Here is a 23,576-nt window from a genome sequence, read left to right on the forward strand (position 1 = left end):
GTCACAGTGACTTTTCAAAACAAAAATATTACAGCAAAAATCATATGGGTTGATTGACATGTTTATTCTGTAAGCTAACTTCAATAGTTTGAAATTATTTTGACAGTTAATGCCAGTTATCCTGTCAACCTTTCACAAGACTTCAATTTGTTAATTGAAAGTATAAATAGTATAAACACTTTTAACAGTATGTCGTGCTGTGAAATACAGCCGACAGGATGGCGCACCAAACACAAAGCAAGGCCATGCTGCAGGAGAACAATTAAGGACTTCTTTCATTTAAGGTTTGTGATAAACCATCAAACTCATTCGTTAAAAGGACTCTATAGTAATATAAAGCGAATTTTTCTGGACATTATCATGCAAGAAAAGTTTATTTTTGGGATCGCGATCACCGCGTAATGATTTTTAAAGGTTGCATTACATTATTAACTGTCCCATGTGATCAGCCAGTGCGATTGGAAGTCCATGCTCAATTATTGCCTCCGTAAATAAAACTTCGGCATTTATCACATCCAAAGAATCTGTTTGGGCGACGAAAAACGTTGAAAGTTTTCCACTTGTATCGCTAGCAACGGCATTAGACTTGTGTTTTTTTGTCCCAACGTGGTCTTTTACATCGCTAATTCCTCCGTGTCCGATCGAAAAATCTTGTCTGCACAAGGTGCAATTCGCGTAGTTTTCACCCTTTTTTTAAATTTTTTTATTAATATTAGATATATAACAACGGGCGGATGGTGGGCGGATGCAGTTCTGATCAAACGTTACATCGGGTGGATGGCGGATGGTTGACGACTTTCTGACGCGGTTGCGGATGAAATAATTGCCTATCCGCGCATCTCTAGTAGGGGGAAGAAATTTGGCGTGACAGCTGGCTGCTCTGAAAACAAACCCCGCCCACTCTGCTTTGTTCCTGGTCTGAGCTGCTGTGACGTAGATTACCGTAATAACTCCTATAACACTCAAAAGCGCAGATTTCAACCATTGAAATACTTTGTATAGTTCAAGACTTATGGTCATTTAAAAACAGCACTGCACATCACAATGGCGGCTACACTTTTGATGTTAAAGGTCTAAAAAAATGATGTCTAACGTCCGGCGGGGCCGGATTGAGAAATGTGCCGTATTTTGCCCAGGTCTGTCCTGGATGGTAGCACTTAGTGATGGGTTGATAAGGCGTGATGAAGCGTTTCGACACATTGCGAAACTGTATTGATACTGTGTCACTAAATACTGACATCTGCTGGACATTAAATATCCCTACATGCAACCTATGGATTGACTCAACTGACACTGATTTTATGACCCGATATATACCATACTTGCCAACCCTCCCAAATTTTCCGGGAGACTCCTGAAATTCAGCGCCTCTCCCCAAAACCTCCCGGGACAAATATTCTCCCGAAAATCTCCCGATTTTCAGCCGGAGCTGGAAGCCACGCCCCCTCCAGCTCCATGCGGACCTGAGTGAGGACAGCCTTTTTTCATGACGGGAGGACAACAGGGTGACAAGAACTAAATCATCCAGACTAGAGATAAATTGTATTATTATGTTTATTTTACCTAAAAATAAATATATTTATTAATTTAAAAAAATAAATAAATAAATACATTTTTACTATATTTTGCTAAAAACATCAAAATGAATTGTATTTTGATTTGTATTTTTTTGTGACTCCTTATTACATCCAGCCATAGAATTATACATTAAAATAAACATATTTGAAATAACTGATTTTAAATTATCATAATAATTCATTTAAAATGACCATATTTAATTATTAAAATAATTGCTTGTGTATCAACAACTTTAGCATTTTATTCATTACATTTTGAAACTCTCAGAAGCCAAGTTATGTTATATTCCTTAATATTTATTTATGCAAGTTTGAAGTATCAATTAACTAAACACAGTTTTGTTTGCATATTTTCAGGATGTAGATATCTATCTATCTCTCTCTCTCTCTCTCTCTCTCTCTCTCTCTCTCTCTCTCTCTCTCTCTCTCTCTCTCTCTCTCTCTCTCTCTCTCTCTCTCTCTCTCTCTCTCTCTCTCTCTCTCTCTCTCTCTCTCTCTCTCTCTCTCTCTCTCTCTCTCTCTCTCTATATATATATATATATATATATATATATATATATATATATATATATATATATATGTATGAAATACATGACTTGGTGAATTCTAGCTGTCAATATACTCCTCCCCTCTTAACCACGCCCCCAACCACGCCCCGCCCCACCCACGACCACGCCCCCACCCCCCACCTCCCGAAATCGGAGGTCTCAAGGTTGGCAAGTACGATATATACAATAATATAAACCAAGTCATTGTATTTACGATTATTTAATATCTTCATTTAAATAAAAATATATGTTTATCTTTTTTAGATACAGTCAATAAATAATGTCAACATGTATCATAACATGGAAATCTAAGAGAACGTGTCGTGAATGAGGATGCTTGTGGACTGGGAATTTATTTTTATTTTTTATTTTTTTACGCATTTAAAAAACAACAACAAAAAACAGTTTTTCCAACGTATTAAATTTTAGACGATTTCTCTTCTTAGGTATTATTTCTCCGGCTGTAGAAAAGACCCGCTCACAGGGCACAGAGGAGCATACTTGCCAACCTTGAGACCTCCGATTTCGGGAGGTGGGGGGTGGGGGCGTGGAGCAGGGCGTGGTTGGGGCGTGGTTAAGAGGGGAGGAGTATATTGACAGCTAGAATTCACCAAGTCAAGTATTTCATATATACATATATATATATATATATATATATATATATATATATATATATATATATATATATATATATATATATATATATATATATATATATATATATATATATATATATCTTCATCCTGAAAATATGCAAACAAAACTGTGTTTAGATAATTGATACTTCAAACTTGCATAAATAAATCATAAGGAATGTAACATAACTTGGCTTCTGAGAGCTTCAAAATGTAATGAATAAAATGCTAAAGTTGTTGATAAACAAGCAATTATTTTAATAATTAAATATGGTCATTTTAAATGAATTATTATGATGATTTAAAATTAATTATTAGCTCCGGCTGAAAATCGGGAGATTTTCGGGAGAATATTTGTCCCGGGATGTTTTCGGGCGAGGCGCGGAATTTCGGGAGTCTCCCGGAAAATTCGGGAGGGTTGGCAAGTATGCAGAGGAGGCGTCAGTGCGACACAGTCTGCGTATCGGTCACGTGACCAAAACAGCTCATGATCGGTCACGTGACTTTCTAAAAGCGGTACGCGCACCGACACAGGTTTTTGCTCTACGAGCTCGACGCATGCGCCGATGCATCGGTGTTGCCGGACCCATCACACTAGTAGCACTCATATTTGCATGTGACGGATAATAAGCCTTGGCTGAGGTCGACACTCACTGGAAGACGCTGGGCCCAAACACAGTGGCCAGGTTGTGTGCGGTCATGCGGTTCTCCTTTTGGTTGCTCTCCACCTTTGTGAGGAAGTGACACAAGTAACGCAGCAGGCTGTGGTGGGCATCTGGAAGCTGCTTCAGCAGGTCCCGCAGGTCTGAGCAGGAGCCATCGTCGCCGCATTCTACAGACACACGCGCAAAAACACACACGGTTAAGCTATCGTGGGATATCCGGGTGTGTCTTCATTTTGAGCAACTGATGCTTTCGAAGCCGCTGGGCCAGCTCCAGCTCGTGGTGTCCAAGACGAGACTTAAAACCAGGGGAGACAGGTCCTTCTCTGTGGTCGGCCCTAAGCTCTGGAACACTCTGCCCCTCCATGTTCCAACTGCTCCCACAGTGGAGTGTTTTAAGTCTCGTCTTAAGACCCACTTTTATTCTCTGGCTTTTAACACTATGTGAGTTGTGTGGTCCTCTGTTGTCCTCTGTGTTTTTAAAATGTTGCTTTCTATTTACTGTTTTAATTGGTTTTACCCTTTGAAATTGTTTTTAATCATATTTGTTTTTAATTGTGTTTTATATTGTTGTGCAGCACTTTGGAAACATTTTGTTGTTTAAATGTGCTATATAAATAAAGTGGATTGGATTGGATTGGGTGCTTATTGCGTGAGTACTTGGGGTAGGGGCCCCACATCTACTAAGGCGGCAGCATCTAGAACTCATTTTTGTTAAAAGTGTCCCATCAGATACCTTACATTTGTCAAAATCAAGGGCCAGAGACCAGATGTTTAAACTTTGTTTAATGTGGCCCCGCTACTTCGAATGTGGTTGCCATTTTGTTGATAAAAAAAAAATCTGATACAGGTCACAAATGGGCAAAAAAAATCGGAATTGACTCGCAGTGTAAACCATACTTGCCAACCTTGAGACCTCCGATTTCGGGAGGTGGGGGGTGGGGGGGGGCGGGGAGGGGGCGTGGTTAAGAGGGGAGGAGTATATTTACAGCTAGGATTCACCAAGTCAAGTATTTCATATATATATATATATATATATATATATATATATACATACATACATACATACATACATACATACTAGAGATGCGCGGTTTGCGGGCACAACCGCGGAGTCCGCGGATTATCCGCGGATCGGGCGGATGAAATAAAAAAAAATTAGATTTTATCCGCGGGTCGGGTCGGGTCGGGCGGTTGAAATAAAAAAAAATTAGATTTTAAATAGATTCAGGCGGGTGGCAGTTAAACCAATTCGGAAATATATATACATAGTTAAATGTTGTTACCCACATACGAAAAACGAGCAGGCACCTGCTGCATATGCCACAACAGAAGAAAAAAAGAAAAAGAGATGGACACTTTTACGGAGCGGAGAAGGGACGCCTCGCCGGGGTCCGGAACCGAGGCCCCTTCCCCCGAGAGGGCCCCACCGGGAGCCGTAGCTGAGGCGATCCGCGAGAAGGGCCCGACGCACGTCCAGGGTCACCACCGCGCCCACCGCACCGACACCCCGCCTCGTCCGCCTTCGCCGCGGCCGGCGTCACGCGCAGCAGGTAAGCAGCTTACCTGCCTGCCACCCCCGTGGCCGGGGGCTCGTAACAAGGGTCACTCCGCGCGCTCCGCCCGCGCAGCTTACCTGCCCGCCACCACTGTTGCCGGGGGCGCGTAACAGGGGTCACTCCACGCGCAGTGCGCTCACGAAAGGGGTGGGGCTCACCCTGGTTGATATAGACAGCAGGACGGTGGCCATAGAAGTTGGAACCCGCTAAGGAGTGTGTAACAACCCACCTGCCGAATCAACTAGCCCTGAAAATGGATGGCGCTGGAGTGTCGGGCCCATACCCGGCCGTCGCCGGCAGCGAGACGCGCTTGGAGGTGCGCTCAGCGCGGCTCCCATATGATTGCGCACTGGTGTGCGTCTGGGTCGTGACAGCGTGGCACGCGAATGTCTGTGCTGCATTGGATCAGTCTCCTTTCTTTAACAGGCAAAAGTTTTATAACCTCACTAATGCCTTGCATCGTCTATATTAGATATAGAACAACGGGCGGGTGCGGGCGGGTGCGGTTCTGATCAAATGTTAGACGGGTGGATAGCGGATGGTTGACGACTTTCTGATGCGGTTGCGGATGAAATAATTGCCTATCCACGCATCTCTAATACATACATACATATATATATATATATATATATATATATATATATATATATAAATAAATAAAATAAATACTTGAATTTCAGTGTTCATTTATTTACACATATACACACACATAACACTCATCTACTCATTGTTGAGTTAAGGGTTGAATTGTCCATCCTTGTTCTATTTGTCACTATTTTTCTAACCATGCTGTTTTTCTAGCCACCTCTGATGATGCATTGCTGTGTGGCACGCAAAAAGTGCTTTCATCAAATGCACTAGATGGCAGTATTGTCCTATTTAAGAGTGTCACAACATTGCTGTTTACGGCAGACGAACTGCTTTACAGTAGACAAAAATGTGACTGCTGTTGTTGTGTGTTGTTGCCGCGCTGGGAGGACGTTAATGAAACTGCCTAACAATAAACCCACATAAGAAACCAAGAACTCGCCCTCGATTATTCTACAGTTATAACGTCAATTGGGCAGGTATGCTGTTTATATTATGTGCCTGAATTTCGGGAGATTTTCGGGAGAAAATTTGTCCCGGGAGGTTTTCGGGAGAGGCGCTGAATTTCGTGAGTCTCCCGGAAAATCCGGGAGGGTTGGCAAGTATGGTGTAGACAAAACTCTAGTTACCAGCTTTGAAAAATGGGCTGATATTTTCATATACCGTATTTTTCGGACTATAAGGCGCACTTAAAATCTTTTCATTTTCTCAAAACTCGACAGTACGCCTTACAACCCGGTGCGCCTAATGTACGGAATAATTTTGGCTGTGCTTACCGAACTCAAAGCTATTTTATTCGGTACATGGTGAAATGATAAGTGTGACCAGTAGATGGCAGTCACACATAAGAGATACATGTAGACTGCAATAGGACTCAAGTAAACAACACCAACATTTCATATGTTCCATTGAACATATAGAACATTACACACGGCGCTCAAAAACCTATCAAAATGTTTCAGTACGACTTTGGTAAGCTATGAAGCCGCAAAGCTTGATGGATTGTACTGTGCTTCAACATACGAGTACTATTATGGTGTGTATATAAAGTAAGACATTTTATATGGCGTTTTGTTTCGCAATATTATGCAAAAGCAACTTTTCTTACCTTCTGGTACCTGCTGATGTGTATTTGGGTTTTCTGCAAAAGTCCTGAAAATGTGCGCGCGTCCGCCTTTATAGTCCGTGGCGACACCCTAGTCCAGGGGTCGGCAACCCGCGGCTCTAGAGCCGCATGCGGCTCTTTAGCGCCACCCTAGTGGCTCTCTGGAGCTTTTTCAGAAATGTATGAAAAATGGAAAAAGATGAGGGGAAAACAATCTATTTTTTGTTTTAATATGATTTCTGTAGGAGGACAAACATGACACAAACCTCCCTAATTGTTATAAAGCACACTGTTTATATTAAACATGCTTCACTGATTCGAGTATTTGGCGAGCCCCGTTTTGTCCTACTAATTTTGGCGGTCCTTGAACTCACCGTAGTTTGTTTACATGTATAACTTTCTCCGACTTTCTAGGACGTGTTTTATGCCACTACTTTTTCTGTCTCATTTTGTCCACTAAACTTTTAAGGTTGTGCATGAAAGGTGAGTTTTGTTGATGTTATTGACTTGTTGGAGTGCTAGTCAGACATATTTGGTCACTGCATGACTGCAAGCTAATCGATGCTAACATGCTATTTAGGCTAGCTATATGTACATATTGCATCATAATGCCTCATTTGTAGCTATATTTGAGCTCATTTAGTTTCCTTTAAGTCCTCTTAATTCAATTTATATCTCATGACACTCTATCTGTATGTAATATGGCTTTTAATTTTTTGCGGCTCCAGACAGATTTTTTTTTGTATTTTTGGTCCAATATGGCTCTTTCAACATTTTGGGTTGCCGACCCCTGCCGTAGTCGATAAGCTTCTTCTTATTCCCTATCTTCTTGTTATGTGACATTCATCCTCCGCTGTTGCCATTTCTAATATAAAGCAGTGTAAAGTTCTTACTTATATCTGTCAGTAAACTCGCCATGAAAGCACTAAAACATACCGGTGTAGTGAGTTAACATTATTCACCCAAGGAACTTTAGTTATTAGAGAGTTTCCGGCGTTGTTGTTGCAGTAGTGAGCCACGGATGAGGAGATGCTGCTCCGTTATTGATTGAAGTAAAGTCTGAATGTCATTAAAACAGTTAGCTCCATCTTTTGATACTTCTTCCACCCACGTCCTTGCACGCTACACCGCTACAACAAAGATGACGGGTCGAAGGTGAGCCACGTAAATAAGACCGCCCACAAAACGGCGCATCTGGAGGCGACTGTCAGAAAGCGGCTTGTAGACGATCCGTAAAGCATAATCTATGCAACATTTTGACCAAAGAACCACCATTACATGTTATGTAGACCAGTGTTTTTCAACCACTGTGCCGCGGCACACTAGTGTGCCGTGAGATACAGTCTGGTGTGCCGTGGGAGATTATCTAGTTTCACCTATTTGGGTTCAAGATATTTTTTGCAAACCAGTAATTATAGTCTGCAAATGATGTGTTGTTGTTGAGTGTCGGTGCTGTCTAGAGCTCAGCAGAGTAACCGTGTAATACTCTTCCATATCAGTAGGTGTCAGCCGGTAGCTGATAGCTTTGTAGATGTCGGAAACAGCGTATAGGTAAAAAGGTATCTAATGCTTAAACCAAAAATAAACAAAAGGTGAGTGCCCCTAAGAAAAGGCATTGAAGCTTAGGGAAGGCTATGCAGAACGAAACTACAACTGAACTGGCTACAAAGTAAACAAAAACAGAATGCTGGACGACAGCAAAGACTTACTGTGGAGCAAAGACGGCGTCCACAATGTACATCCAAACATGACATGACAATCAACAATGTCCCCACAAAGAAGGATAAAGACAACTGAAATATTCTTGATTGCTAAAACAAAGTAGATGCGGGAAATATCGCTCAAAGGAAGACATGAAACTGCTACAGGAAAATACCAAAAAAAGAGAAAAAGCCACCAAAATAGGAGCGCAAGACAAGAACTAAAACACTACACACAGGAAAACAGCAAAAACTCTAAATAAGTCAGGGTGTGATGTGACAGTACACCTACAAGACAAGAGCTATATTGATGCATGCTTGTTTATGCTTTAAAGTCATATCCAACAATTGCGACAATGAATTTTTACTGTCAACTGAGTTTCATTTTTTAATGATTTCTACTGGTGGTGTGCCTCCGGATTTTTTCAATTCAAAAAATGTGCCTTGGCTCAAAAAAGGTTGAAAAACATTGATGTAGACCACAAGGAAGTGTTTTGCATTTAGAACAAAATTTAAAATAATATGACCCCTTTAGTGCGCCTTATAATCCGGTGCGCCTTTTGTATGAAAATAGACCTGACTAGACCCACTCGTCGGCAGTGCGCCTTATAATCCGGTGCGCCTTATGGTCCGGAAAATACGGTAATAATGTAACCTATGTTCTTTTTTCTATATTGGTTAAAAAAAAAAACGCCTGGTAATGAGGTGCAATAAAAGCTGACAATAACATAAATAAAATCCTATGCGCGATTGAAGTTTCCCGGTCTGTCTCCGGCTGGCACGGAAGCCTCCTTCCTTCCTGAGTTATGCAGGTATTTGCGCCGCAAAGAGCCTACAAATATGTTGATACTATTACCGGGGGAAAACATAATAGGGTCAGAGTTGGATAAACACATATAGCTTCTAATCACTACACACTATGACGCACGTTTGGTCAGCACGTGCGTCTGCGTGTTTGTGTGTACTAAAAGTGGGACGGGGTCTTACAATTACTAAGTTCATTCATTTCATCGCTATTAATCGAGTTTTGTCTGTAGGTTTACTTATAAATAACAGATTGAAGTTTTTTAACTTTGTGTGTTCAAGTTATTAACAGTATCAAGTAGGGGTGTAAGGGTACACAAAAATTTCGGTTCTGTACGTACCTCGGTTTAGAGGTCACGGTTCGGTTCATTTTCGGTACAGTAAGAAAACAACAAAATATAAATTTTTTGGTTATTTATTTACCAAATTTGTAAACAATGGCTTTATCCTTTTAACATTGGGAACACTATAATAATTCTGCCCACGTTAATCAACATTAAACTGCCTCAAGTTGTTGCTCAGATTAAATAAAATGACACAACTTTTCTTCTACATATAAAAAGTGCAACATTAAACAGTTTCAAGTCAACTCATCATGCTTCATTTATTACAGCATTTGGGAAGCCTGTAGTTGATTTATTATGTAAATGTTATATTTTTAGGGATGTCCCGATACAACTTTTTCACTTCCGATACCGATATTGTAGCCTTGAGTATTGGCCGATACCGATATCAATACGATACGATATAGGCACGAATCATACATATATTTATTCCTTATTTTGTTGTGTAGAATGTTAGAAAAGGCTTGATAAAGTGATGTTACTGTATGGCGTCACATTAGTGCCAAAAATCCGGGCGCATAAAAACTGTTATCGCGCACTGATTCTCCACTTCGTGCGCGCGCGTGGTGCCTTTTTGCGCGCGCACGGTCCCTTTCTGTGCGCGCGCGACGCCTTTCTGCGCGCTCTCTGTGTACTCCTGGCATCTCTCCTCGTGCTGTCATGTTTCTTTTTGGCACTTTGGGGGCGGGTATGCTTAGACGGCCCCTCCTTTCTGATTGGCTGTGAGCATTTTTCATATGACCAATGATTCTCCAGCGTAGCAACGTTGTAGCCATCTTACCTCGGACAGCTAGCCTCAATCATTACATTGATGTCAATGGTACATGTACTAATTAAATTACCATAACTTGCTCGATTTTCGACCAATTTACAAACGGTTTGCCTTGTTATAAATCTTATTACATGTAGATATGACATAGGATGCTGTACCTGTTGAAATTACCTCTTTCGCTTTAAGAAAAAAAAGACTTAATTGTGCAACATAGTTGTGTAGGGTCAGTGTTAGTCAGTTCTCTGATTATTTTAAACTGTTTCAGAATACATTATTAAAAGCTATTTTTAACATTTTAAAAACAAAATTCAAAGATTATTTCATTAATTTTATGGCTGAATCAAAAGAAATTCCATAAATTAGAAAACAAATGTTCAAGAAGAAGTGAAAATATAAAATAATGTTATGGTTGGATGTTATTGCTGGTGGACCAGTTCTGGCTGAAAGATGTGATTATGGTGTTTGTTGTCTTATTATTTATTTGGCTCACATTTTGTATTATCCTGTATTGTGTTTATGTGGTATGAAATAACCTTCATCAGCGCACGACATTTTTTTTATCCACTTCTTCCTCCGTAAATCTTGATACATATTGACGATGACCCGCCCTGCTATACTTCTGATTGGCTCTGAGCATTTTTCAGCATTTTTCGCCTGACCAATCAGAAAGAAGGGGCCGTCTAAGCATACCCGCCCCCAAAGTGCCAAAAAGAAACATGACAGCGCGAGGAGAAATGCCAGGAGTACACAGAGAGCGCGCAGAAAGGCACCGCGCGCGCGCAAAAAGGCACCGCGCGCGCACAGAAAGGCACCGCGCGCGCACAGAAAGGCACCACGCGCGCGCAAAAGGGTGTCGCGCGCGCACAAAGTGGAGAATCAGTGCGCGATAACAGTTTTTATGCGCTCGGATTTTTGGCACTAATGTGACGCCATACAAAAATGGTACAATAGCAATAGGAGAGACTATTCATCCCTGAACACCATGGAGTTCATGTAGGCTTAATGATGCACTTACATTATTATATCAACTATCAGAGACAGAAACTCTTCATTTAACGTAATGTCCTTTTTTGCTGCTTCAACACAGCTCAATCAACACAGAAAAAGGTAAAGTGAAATAACAGACAGACAGGGCTTTGCTGTCCGTAACACACACACGCACGCACACGGCAAAATGAGCTAACGTTACACTAAAAGCGAATTAGCCTTCACCTCAAGCCAGGACTGCGAGCGAGCTGAGCTGCCTTTTATATTTTTAGAAGGTCAACGGGCTCATAGTGATGTTACTAGTAGTTGACTGGGAGGTGTTTATTATAACTTAGGGAGAGTCCGCTGCCTGATAATTACCTGCTAAACGCTAAGCACTGACTACATGCGCTCTGAATACGCACTGCTGATTGGCTGTTACCGCTCTGTGTGTAACCAATCAGATGGTTGTGTGGGTGGGACAATGCTGGGTGCTGTGTAGAGGACTGACAGAAACAGAGGCAGAAGGAAGCGCAGGCGGCTACTTAATATGTTCGAGTGGAAACTCGTTCGGTACACCTCCGAACCGAACCGAAACCCCCGTACCGAAACGGTTCAATACAAATACATGTACCGTTACACCCCTAACATTTATACAAAACGGACTTAAACACTCTTTTATACACGCACAAACACAAACGTCAATAAAAAAAATAGCATCATCTGCATTGACTTTGACAGCCCGAGTTACAGTACAGCCTATTCAGTTCTATGTGTGAAGTGTAAATACCTTGATAGTGAAGTATCAGCTCCTTTTGGACGGCAGAGTCCACAAGGCCCTGAGGCAAGTCCCTTAAGTACTTCTTTAGCAAGCTGGCCACCGTGCATATGTCCGAGTCGCTCATGTCCACGTCTTCTTCGTTCTCCAGCCGCTGTCTCAAGGCCTCCACAGCGCGGACGTTGCCGTTCACCCTGAACAAACCCTCCTGCCGCAAAGCTGTAATAATAATACAAATGGAACCAATTAATTATGTTTGTTGTCAATAAGATTGATTAACTTATGGACAGTCATCTTCAATTGTATTATTCCTAAAGAGAAATTGTGTTTAGTATAGTACAGGGGTCTGCAACCTGCGGCTCCAGAGCCGCATGCGGCTCTTTAGTGCCGCCCTAGTGGCTCCCTGGAACTTTTTCAAAAATGTATGAAAAAAGAAAAAGATGGGGGAAGGGGGGGGGGAATATATTTTTGTTTTAATAGGGTTTCTGTAGGAGGACAACATGACACAAACCTCCCTAATTGTTACAAATCCCATTGTTTTTATTAAAGAAGCTTCTCTGATGAGAGTATTTGGCGAGCGCCGTTTTGTCCTACTAATTTTGGTGGTCCTTGAACTCACCGTAGTTTGTTTACATGTATAACTTTCTTCAACGATGCCAGAGAAAGACGTGTTTTATGCCACTCATTCTTTGTCTCATTTTGTGCACCAAATGTTTTATGCTGTGCGTGAATGCACAAAGGTGAACTTCGTTGATGTTATCGACTTGCGTGGAGCGCTTATCAAGCATATTTGGTCATGACTGCAAGCTAATTGATGCGAACATGCTATTTAGGCTAGCTTTATGTACGTATGGCATCATTATGCCTCACTTGTAGGTATATTTGAGCTCATTTAATTTCCTATGTCCTCTGTGTATTTAATTTATATCTGCATTTCTCATGACACATTATCTGTACGTAATATTGGCTGCATTTCCGATAGTTTGCGTGCCATGTTGTTCCAGACCACAGCAAACGTAACCCAGCTTGCATAGATTGTTATAAATCCATTAGAAGAAGACAGCCCGCCATTTCCTTTAACTTGGACACACACATCTATACCTTTGGCCATTCTGAGCCAGTAATTTCCAGGAATTATCTCTCCTTCTAAGAAGCCTGCATTTGATTAATGTTTCCCGATGACAAAATTTGTGTCAGCGAAGATTTGTGTCAGCCTCCGACACAGTCATTTTGATAGTAGGCTAATTTAGCTAATATAGACACTTACATCATGTGTTGCCTTCATTATATCACTTATAAAAGGCTTTATAAATTTGCGGCTCCATACAGATTTTTTTTTTTGTATTTTTGGTCCAATATGGCTCTTTCAACGTTTTGGGTTGCCGACCCCTGGTATAGTACATATTTCTCTATCGTAAAAAAATAAATCTTGTTTTATTTTATCAAAACAAATCAAGTCCATGTGCAGCTGGGATAGGCTCCAGCACCCCCCGCGACTCTATAAAGGGAGAAGCGGTAGAAAATGGATGGATGGAAATCAAGTCCATGTCTTCCCCCAAGTTACAGTACTTTCTTCAGGGTTTCAATTGCCTTTTTTGTTTAAAGAAGGAGTTATGGCACCACCTATTGCTCAGACACTTACTTAAAAGTGACTCAATGCCTTTGAATGAGGATGAAAATATTTTTAAGGAATTGTATTGTACTGTATTTTGTATATTATATGATGATATTTTAACTGTGGGTCCCTGTCCAGAAGCTGTGCGCTTCTAGGGATGACCTTTTTGCAGAACGGACTCTGATATGAATAAAAGAAACAATTATGTAATACAAAATGATGTCTGTCTGTAAATAAATAAATAAATAAAATGTACATTTGAAACTTTTGTCCCCAGGAAATGATCATAGTAAATCAGAATTGTTTTTTTTTTCAGTATCATAATATTTCTAACAATCATACAAGTACAATTCTTAATCTATAATTAAATATATACTTTTTGTTGCAAATGTGCCTTATATGTGTTATTTCGTTTTATGGTCATGCAGGTGTAGAAAGTATGACATTATTTGATTATTTTTCTGCATTTAAACTAGAGATGTCCGATAATGGCTTTTTTACCGATATCCGATATTGTTCAACTCTTAATTACCGATTCCGATATCAACCGATACCGATATATACAGTGGTGGAATTAACACATTATTATGCCTAATTTTGTTGTGATGCCCCGCTGGATGCATTAAACAATGTAACAAGGTTTTCCAAAAATAAATCAACTCAAGTTATGGATAAAAAAGTGCCAACATGGCACTGCCATATTTATTATTGAAGTCACAAAGTGCATTATTTTTTTTTAACATGCCTCAAAACAGCAGCTTGGAATTTGGGACATGCTCTCCCTGAGAGAGCATGAGGAGGTTGAGGTGGGCAGGGTAGGGGGGGGCGGGTCTAGGGGGTAGCAAAGGGGTGTATATTGTAGCGTCCCGGAAGAGTTAGTGCTGCAAGGGGTTCTGGGTATTTGTTCTGTTGTGTTTATGTTGTGTTACGGTGCGGATGTTCTCCCGAAATGTGTTTGTCATTCTTGTTTGGTGTGGGTTCACAGTGTGGCGGATATTTGTGACAGTGTTAAAGTTGTTTATACGGCCATCCTCAGTGTGACCTGTATGGCTGTTGACCAAGTATGCATTGAATTCACTTGTGTGTGTGAAAAGCCGTAGATATTATGTGACTGGGCCGGCACGCAAAGGCAGTGCCTTTAAAGGTTTATTGGCGCTCTGTACTTCTCCCTACGTCCGTGTACACAGCGGCGTTTTAAAAAGTCATAAATTTTACTTTTTGAAACCGATACCGATAATTACCGATATTACATTTTAAAGCATTTATCGGCCGATAATATCGGCAGTCTGATATTATCAAACATCCCTCATTTAAACTCTTACTTGTGGTCGACATCAGGGGTTGTAACGTTTGTTACCTCGGGGCTCAACTTTTCCACGACAGTAGGCCCCGGAGCCCACTCAAATATTACCACTGAATTAGTAATCTTACTCTTGATATTAATCGTATTCAATAATTATATCCAATCTACTTACAGTTTAACAGGATAAAACTTGTCAAATGATACGAAAACATGTGTTGATCACAAAGATTTGATCAAGGCTTAGGTCAGGCTGATTACAAAAGTAAGTACTAATCAAACATGATGGACATTTATATGCAATTACGCAGTTGTAAAATAAATACATTCTAACTAAACTAACAATAAAATTAAAATGCAAATGATAATACAGCTTCACCCCTTTAAACATATTTTTTGCGCTGAAGAAACTTCTCTGTGACTGAAGCTCCAGACTTCTGTTTGTTTGAGATTGTCATTACTGCCACAAGTGGTGGAAAAGTGTATTACCACTGAGTACCGCTGCGGACCACATCTGAGAAACAGATATTTTTTGGCAGCCCTCGCGGCCCAACAATGGCCCGGCCCTATGGTTAAGTAACACTGGTCTACATAACATGTAATGGTGGTTCTTTGGTCAAAATGTTGCATATATTATGTTTTACAGACCAACTTCAAGCCGCTCAGGATGCGCTCGCTGTTTTGTGGGCGGCCTTATTTACGCTTTCCTCCAGCCATGTTGTAGTTTAGCGCTTCCATGGCGAGTCTACTGACAGATACAAGTTAGAAATCAGAACTATACGTAACTATGAGTCAGAAATAGCAAACAGCGGAGGATGCACGTGCATGTACGAGCCAGTCTGTCCCACGACAAAGGATAGAGAAAAAGAAGGAACTTTTTGACTACAACATGACTAATATGGCAGACTCGTGCAAAGCCTCAATAGGTCACTCTCTACCATAGGGATGATGTTCGAAACCGGTTCTCCCGGTTGTTCGATGAGAAAAGAACCGATTCCATGGACTCATCCCTTTTTGAGAACCGGTTCCCGTTATCGAGGCCACTATAGTAAAGAAAAAGAGTTGGTTCTTTATTCGATTCCCTGGGAACGAATACCGTCCCACAGGAAATGCCCTGTGGGACATCACAGGAAATGACGTAGCTCAGTCATTAGACGGCAGATACAGAAAGCAGCAAAAATAATGGACCGGAAATAACGCCTCAACGCATGGCTTCATTCTACAAAAAAATACAACGAGGAAATGGCAATATGCAATTATTGCCAGGCTTCGCTCTCATGTGAGGGGAGGGGAGAAGTACAACAAACTTGTTGAAACATGTTCAGGCCGCACATAACCTGAACGTTCGAGAACCGTGTCGTGTCTACGACACGTGGAGAAGCAGCGACAGAGATGACGAAGCACGCCCCTCTTCCTCTGCTTCAACCTGCAGCCCCAGTTCCAGTGATAGTGCCAGTGAGTAACTAACGTTAACTGTTGCCGGTTAATTTCCATATCTGCTCACTTGTAACCTTTAGGCTAAAATAAGGTTACCTCTTATGTCAACCAGGACTGCAGAATTGTTGATTGATGACTGTGGCGTTCTTAGTGTCATAGTGTGTGTAGTTAGTATGTTCCAATAGCAGCAGAAGTGCACTTTTTGGACAGCTGTATTATTTTCAGTTTTTTGCCCAAGGGACTGATTTGATTTAACACTATATTATTATTTATACACCTATAGTGATCACAGAGACAGGTTGTTTTTGTGTTACTGTATATATTTGTTTTTCTGAAAAATCCCACTTAATATACTTTGGGTAACAACAGTCTTTTTTTTTTTTTTCTTTAGGGGGGTAACAACAGTTAATATTTATTTATTTAAATAAAATAAAAGTGAGCTTTTGTTAAACCAAATATTGTGTGGTTTTTTCCATATACAACAACCTATCTGGATTCGATAAGAAATCGGTTCGATAAGAGGATTCGATAATGGGCTCGAACTCGATAATTTCTTATCAAACATCATCCCTACTCTACCATATACAGACATATCCGCTGATGTAACTAAATTGAAATAGGTCACTGTCTCAAATTCCAAACGGCTTGTTCGACACAACTTTGGAAGAAGACAAGATTGTTTCATAAATATCACCGCCGTGCCTCCATGGTTTGATTTCACATTTTCGGGACTTATGGGGATCCCAAATGCACAAAAACAGGTACCAGCAAATAAGAAAAGTGTAATTAATAGGGCCCATTTTAGGGAGTACTTTACTTTGATAACCAGTGCGACGCATGTACAGTATCTGGCCGATTACTTTGAACGCAAGTTTACAGATTTCATAACATTCTGTTTGTATTCGTCTTTTCTTTTAACATTCCTTTGCCTGCGCCTTCTTTTGTTGCAAAAAAGAATGAATGAATGAATGAATGAATGAATGAATGAATGAAATAAGTTTATTTCGGTCATATATTTCGACCAGTTTAACAGTACAGATGATACATATTTAACAATCATACACATTTACACACAAAAATAAAATAAAAAGAATGACAAAAAAGGAATAGGCTGAAGCCAAAGCTTATATTTACCTATCCTATACCTTCACTGAAAATAAGATTGCCTGGAACATCAACGTTAAAAAAAAATAATAATAAAATCAATGGGATGAAAGTAATTGTTACTATATTTTATAATTTTCAATTATTTCACCTTTCAAGGTTTTCTTAAACCTTAACAAAGAACTACATGTCTTCAACTCCTCACTGAGCTTGTTCCACCATTTAACTCCTAAAACTGAAATACATTTGTATTTTATATTCCTTCTTACTTTACCTATTTCAAAAATCAATATCCCCGTAAATTATAGTTTTCTCCTCTTAATTGAAATAAGCTAAGAATACAAGCTGGACGGCTGTTCTTTACTCGAAACATAATTTCCATTGTTTTTAAAAACACAATATCTGACAATTTTAACACGTTAGAACTTATGGATTGGTATGTTCATAGTAGCACGCTTTGTGTATTATTCTAATGACCCTTTTTTGGAGTTTAATTATTGGGTCTATGTTTGTTCTATAAACATTTCCCCAAACTTCAACACAATATGTTAAATATGGAAAAATAAAAGAATAATATAACATATGCAGACATTTCTTATTCAGCATGTGTCTTACTTTATAAAGAATAGCAATGGATTTGGATATTTTTCCCTTTATATATTCAATCTGCGGTTTCCAACATAATTTATGATCAATTATTATTCCCAAGAAAAAAGCCAAAGAAAACAAAAAAGTGCCGTTACAAAAAATCCTTGGGTGTGAGTTGACCCCTTTTCTTTTACTGACATCTAGTGGTCAAATTTAAGAACTGCATATTGTCCATTAACCCTCTATAATGGTTCTTGTCAGGGCGAGGTGCATGTGACCCTGGGCAGGGCCGGCCCGTGGCATAGGCCGTATAGGCAAATGCTAAGGGCGCCGTCCATCAGGGGGCGCCACGCCAGTGCCACAAATGTTGGAGAAAAAAAAAAAAGAGAAGAAGTTGGTACTATTATTTCTAAATACAAAAAATAATCCCACGTTAATTAAAATGCAAAGTAAAGCCTATTTAATAGAAATATTATTTGTTACAACATTACGCCCCCCCCTCCTCCCCCCGCACGGTGCGCCCCCTCCCTTCCCGTATCATGACTCTTTTTAGACGTCACCACATCAAAAAATCAACACAAGATGCCAAAACTGTCAGGTGCCCAGGGAAGAAAAAAGAGAAAAGAAGAGGAGGAGAAACGAGAAAAGACAGAGGTAGCAGGTAGGTAACGTTAGCCTACATGAAATTATTTGTCTGTTACAGAATGTGATAGTAACCTGGCTTTTTAGCATTAAGCTAATGTTACATGATTCGGCAATTGCTAATCAATAAATAGCTAGTTCTGTTTTAACGTCGGGTTAATATTGTGGAGGGGGCTAAATTGTTATGGAAAATAATAATGTAACGTTAGGTAATTACAGTACTCCCGCCTTACATTCCTCAGGGACATTTCTTTCTTTCTTTAGTTTATATCGAACATGAACACACTTACATCATAATACATCACACAATTTCATATCATTTCATTTTACATCATGCCCGAAAAGGAGTAGGAAGAAGCAAAGCTTATTTAATCCTACCCCTTTCCCACTTCAAAGCATTTACAAATATATAGAATCATTTACTGACCTTTTTATATAATAAAATAACATCTATGAATTAGTATACAACAGTTTTGTAATATGTAATTAATTAATTAATTCAGTCATTATTAACATACTGAGATGAAGAATATCTTATTTTCAATAAGGTTGAAAGTATTTCTCATAATTCTTCTTCTTTGTACTCTGTAAGCACTATTATTTTGAACAACCTCTTAAACTGGATCATATCAGTACAATTTTTAACTTCTTTACTTAATCCATTCCATAATTTAATTCCACATACTGATATGCTAAAAGTTCTAAGTGTTGTACGTGCATATAAATGTTTGTATTAGATCTTTTAAGCAGGTGTTTTTTGTTTACATTGTTATTGCCTTCTGATTAGCTAATGTTTGCCCTGCAGGTAATCGTCACTTTTCCACCCCTTTATATATTAGGTATAGTTGTAAGTAAAAAAAAAAGGTCAAAGACAAAGCTATTCGGGTTCTTGTGAGTATATACACTTCACTGCCGATGTGGGGGGGCGCCACCTAAAATCTTGCCTAGGGCGCCAGATTGGTTAGGGCCGGGCCTGACCCTGGGGAATATGCTTCATCAGTATCATGCTTCAAAAAGCTGTGCAGTACAAAATCCTGACTTTCTCACTTTGGTAAAAAAAAATTTTTTTTTAAAGTTAGTTTTGTAAAGTGTTTTATATATCGTGCTCCTGAGGTAATGTTGCTGATAAATTTAAAAATTAATATTAGTCATGGAGTTTAATTTTAATTGTACTTTAGTATTTTAATTTCAAGCAAAGTGATGCATTTTCTTTTACATTCTTAAAAAAATAATGTAAATAAAGTTATTTTCTTGGAAGTTGATCTATATTTTTCTTTATTAAATGTTATCAAGTATACAATGTTATGCAGATGTGTACTTACATAACAATTTCATAGACAAGTGATACTATTTTTAGTCACAGCTGAGAGGGGGGGGCACAAAATGTTTTCTTCTTCCTTTTGGGGGGGTTGTAACAGAAAATTATTGAGAATCACTGTTTTACATGCACTTTTCACTTTGTAAAACTTTATAACAAGTAACGTTGCATATATTCTACATGCCGGATTCTCTCTATAGGAACTTCTTGACATATTAAAAAAACCTGTTACGCACTGCTTTTAACATACGACTTCTGCAAAAACTTTCATATTTAGTAATACATCACATTATAATAGTTCAATCTTGCTTTCTGTATGCATTTTAAATTGCATATTCCCTGTTTCCTTAACTTATTTTATTATTTCGCTATTTCATACATGTTTAAAAACGTAAAGCGTTTTTAAGTTTTGAAAAGTGCTCTATAAATATAATGTATTATTACTCTGATTATTACATTTGGAAATTGAAATGTGTTGATCTAAATTTTTTGAAATAAAAGCAAAATATTGTACAAAACTAATATTTTTTTATCATGACATTCATGTTAGTGATAAAAGTATATGAAATATTTTTGTAGCCTTGTATTTAAATTATAGCTTGACTGGCTAGCAGAGATCACGTGCTTCCACTGTAACATTTTGTTCCTCACATACAGGTAAAAGCCAGTAAATTAGAATATTTTGAAAAACTTGATTTATTTCAGTAATTGCATTCAAAAGGTGTAACTTGTACATTATATTTATTCATTGCACACAGACTGATGCATTCAAATGTTTATTTCATTTAATTTTGATGATTTGAAGTGGCAACAAATGAAAATCCAAAATTCCGTGTGTCACAAAATTAGAATATTACTTAAGGCTAATACAAAAAAGGGATTTTTAGAAATGTTGGCCAACTGAAAAGTATGAAAATGAAAAATATGAGCATGTACAATACTCAATACTTGGTTGGAGCTCCTTTTGCCTCAATTACTGCGTTAATGCGGCGTGGCATGGAGTCGATGAGTTTCTGGCACTGCTCAGGTGTTATGAGAGCCCAGGTTGCTCTGATAGTGGCCTTCAACTCTTCTGCGTTTTTGGGTCTGGCATTCTGCATCTTCCTTTTCACAATACCCCACAGATTTTCTATGGGGCTAAGGTCAGGGGAGTTGGCGGGCCAATTTAGAACAGAAATACCATGGTCCGTAAACCAGGCACGGGTAGATTTTGCGCTGTGTGCAGGCGCCAAGTCCTGTTGGAACTTGAAATCTCCATCTCCATAGAGCAGGTCAGCAGCAGGAAGCATGAAGTGCTCTAAAACTTGCTGGTAGACGGCTGCGTTGACCCTGGATCTCAGGAAACAGAGTGGACCGACACCAGCAGATGACATGGCACCCCAAACCATCACTGATGGTGGAAACTTTACACTAGACTTCAGGCAACGTGGATCCTGTGCCTCTCCTGTCTTCCTCCAGACTCTGGGACCTCGATTTCCAAAGGAAATGCAAAATTTGCATGGTTGGGTGATGGTTTGGGGTGCCATGTCATCTGCTGGTTTCTAAAAATCCCTTTTTTGTATTAGCCTTAAGTAATATTCTAATTTTGTGACACACGGAATTTTGGATTTTCATTTGTTGCCACTTCAAATCATCAAAATTAAATGAAATAAACATTTGAATGCATCAGTCTGTGTGCAATGAATAAATATAATGTACAAGTTACACCTTTTGAATGCAATTACTGAAATAAATCAAGTTTTTCAAAATATTCTAATTTACTGGCTTTTACCTGTATACCAGCCCTAAGTTCTACAACATCTGTCAACTTCAACCACAGCAATAAAAAAAGTAACATTAAAAGCATTAACATTTTTATAAAGGCAGAATGAATGGCCTTCTTGTATCAGCGGGGTACCTAATCTAGTGGCCAATGAGTGCATCCTCTCTAATTCATTCAATTTAAAGATAATTGTAAACACGATCTGTAGAGTTCTGCTCACCGTTCTTGCATAGATGCTCCACCATCCTCCTCACCACCAGAGGCACGCCGTCCTCCATCAGCCCCTTGTCCTGCAGCTCCAACAGGGACGCCCCAAACAGCTTGGTGTGCTTGGCCCCACCTGACCTGGGTCTCAGCATGGGCATCTGAACCATCCTTTTCATGTCCTCCTTCACCTGCACCGCCGCCTTGTTGTGCTGCCGAGAGACGTTCGCGAGTTAGCAGAGAGGAAACAGAGGAGGAAGAAGACGCTTGCCGCCGCCATGATATCTGTAAGAGAACAAGAGCTGTGTGTGTGTGGGCGGGGCTAAGACAACTATCAGGTTACTATGCAACACCTTTGCAGAAATGCTGTGTTTGTGCACAACTGCAGGCAGGCAGGCAGGCACACACACATTTATATATACGTGTGTGTGTTATATATATATATATACACATACATACATATACATACATACATACATACATACACACTATACTTGCCAACCCTCCCGGATTTTCCGGGAGACTCCCGAAATTCAGCGCCTCTCCCGAAAACCTCCCGGGACAAATTTTCTCCCGAAAATCTCCCGAAATTCAGGCGGACCTGAATGACGTGTCAACAGCCTGTTTTCACATCCGCTTTCCCACAATATAAACAGCGTGCCTGCCCAATCACGTTATAACTGTAGAATGATCGAGGGCGAGTTCTTGGTTTCTTCTGTGGGTTTATTGTTAGGCAGTTTCATTAACGTCCTCCCAGTGCGGCAACAACACACAACAACAGCAGTCACGTTTTCGTCTACCGTAAAGCAGTTTGTCTGCCGTAAATAGCAATGTTGTGACACTCTTAAACAGCACAATACTGCCATCTACTGTACATGCATACGTGACAATATCATCTACGGCTTTTAAAGGGTGCAGTGCACAACTGCGCACACAACAAGGAGACGAAGCAGAATGCATCATCAGAGAGGGTGTTCAGCATGGTTAAAACATTAGTGACAGAGAACAGAACAAGGATGGACAATTCAACCCTTAACTCAACAATGAGTAGATGAGTGTTATGTGTGTGTATACGTGTAAATAAATGAACACTGAAATTCAACTATTTCTCTTATATATATATATATATATATATATATATATATATATATATATATATATATATATATATAATAAAATAAATATATAAATAAATATATATATAAATATATATATATATATATAGCTAGAATTCACTGAAAGTCAAGTATTTCTTATATATATATATATATATATATATATATATGAAATACTTGACTTGGTGAATTCTAGCTGTAAATATACTCAACCCCCCCCCCCCACCTGCCGAAATCGGAGGTCTCAAGGTTGGCAAGTATGACACACACATACAAACATACATACATACATACATACATATATACATATAGACACATACACACACACAAATATGTATGTATATATTAATATGTATGCATACATACATATATCTATATATGTATGCATACATACACATATCTATATATGTATGCATACATCAGAGGTGGGACCAAGTCATTGTTTTGCAAGTC

The 23,576-nt window shown here is 39.4% G+C and overlaps 1 protein-coding gene across 3 annotated transcripts in view; it reads right to left on the reverse strand.

Annotated features, from left to right (window-relative positions):
- fam13a (family with sequence similarity 13 member A) overlaps positions 1 to 23,576 on the reverse strand; it is a 190,298-nt gene that overhangs the window by 143,465 nt on the left and 23,257 nt on the right. For all 3 annotated transcript variants that reach the window (XM_061922947.1, XM_061922948.1, XM_061922946.1), the window contains exons 2-4: positions 22,025 to 22,220; positions 12,051 to 12,257; positions 3,415 to 3,592 (exon numbers count right to left, since the gene is read on the reverse strand). In XM_061922947.1, the coding sequence (XP_061778931.1) occupies positions 3,415 to 3,592; positions 12,051 to 12,257; positions 22,025 to 22,220 (581 nt within the window). The remainder of the gene's footprint in view (positions 1 to 3,414; positions 3,593 to 12,050; positions 12,258 to 22,024; positions 22,221 to 23,576) is intronic.

The sequence above is a fragment of the Nerophis lumbriciformis genome, linkage group LG27, assembly GCF_033978685.3.
Source record: "Nerophis lumbriciformis linkage group LG27, RoL_Nlum_v2.1, whole genome shotgun sequence".
Classification (NCBI taxonomy): Eukaryota; Metazoa; Chordata; class Actinopteri; order Syngnathiformes; family Syngnathidae; genus Nerophis; species Nerophis lumbriciformis.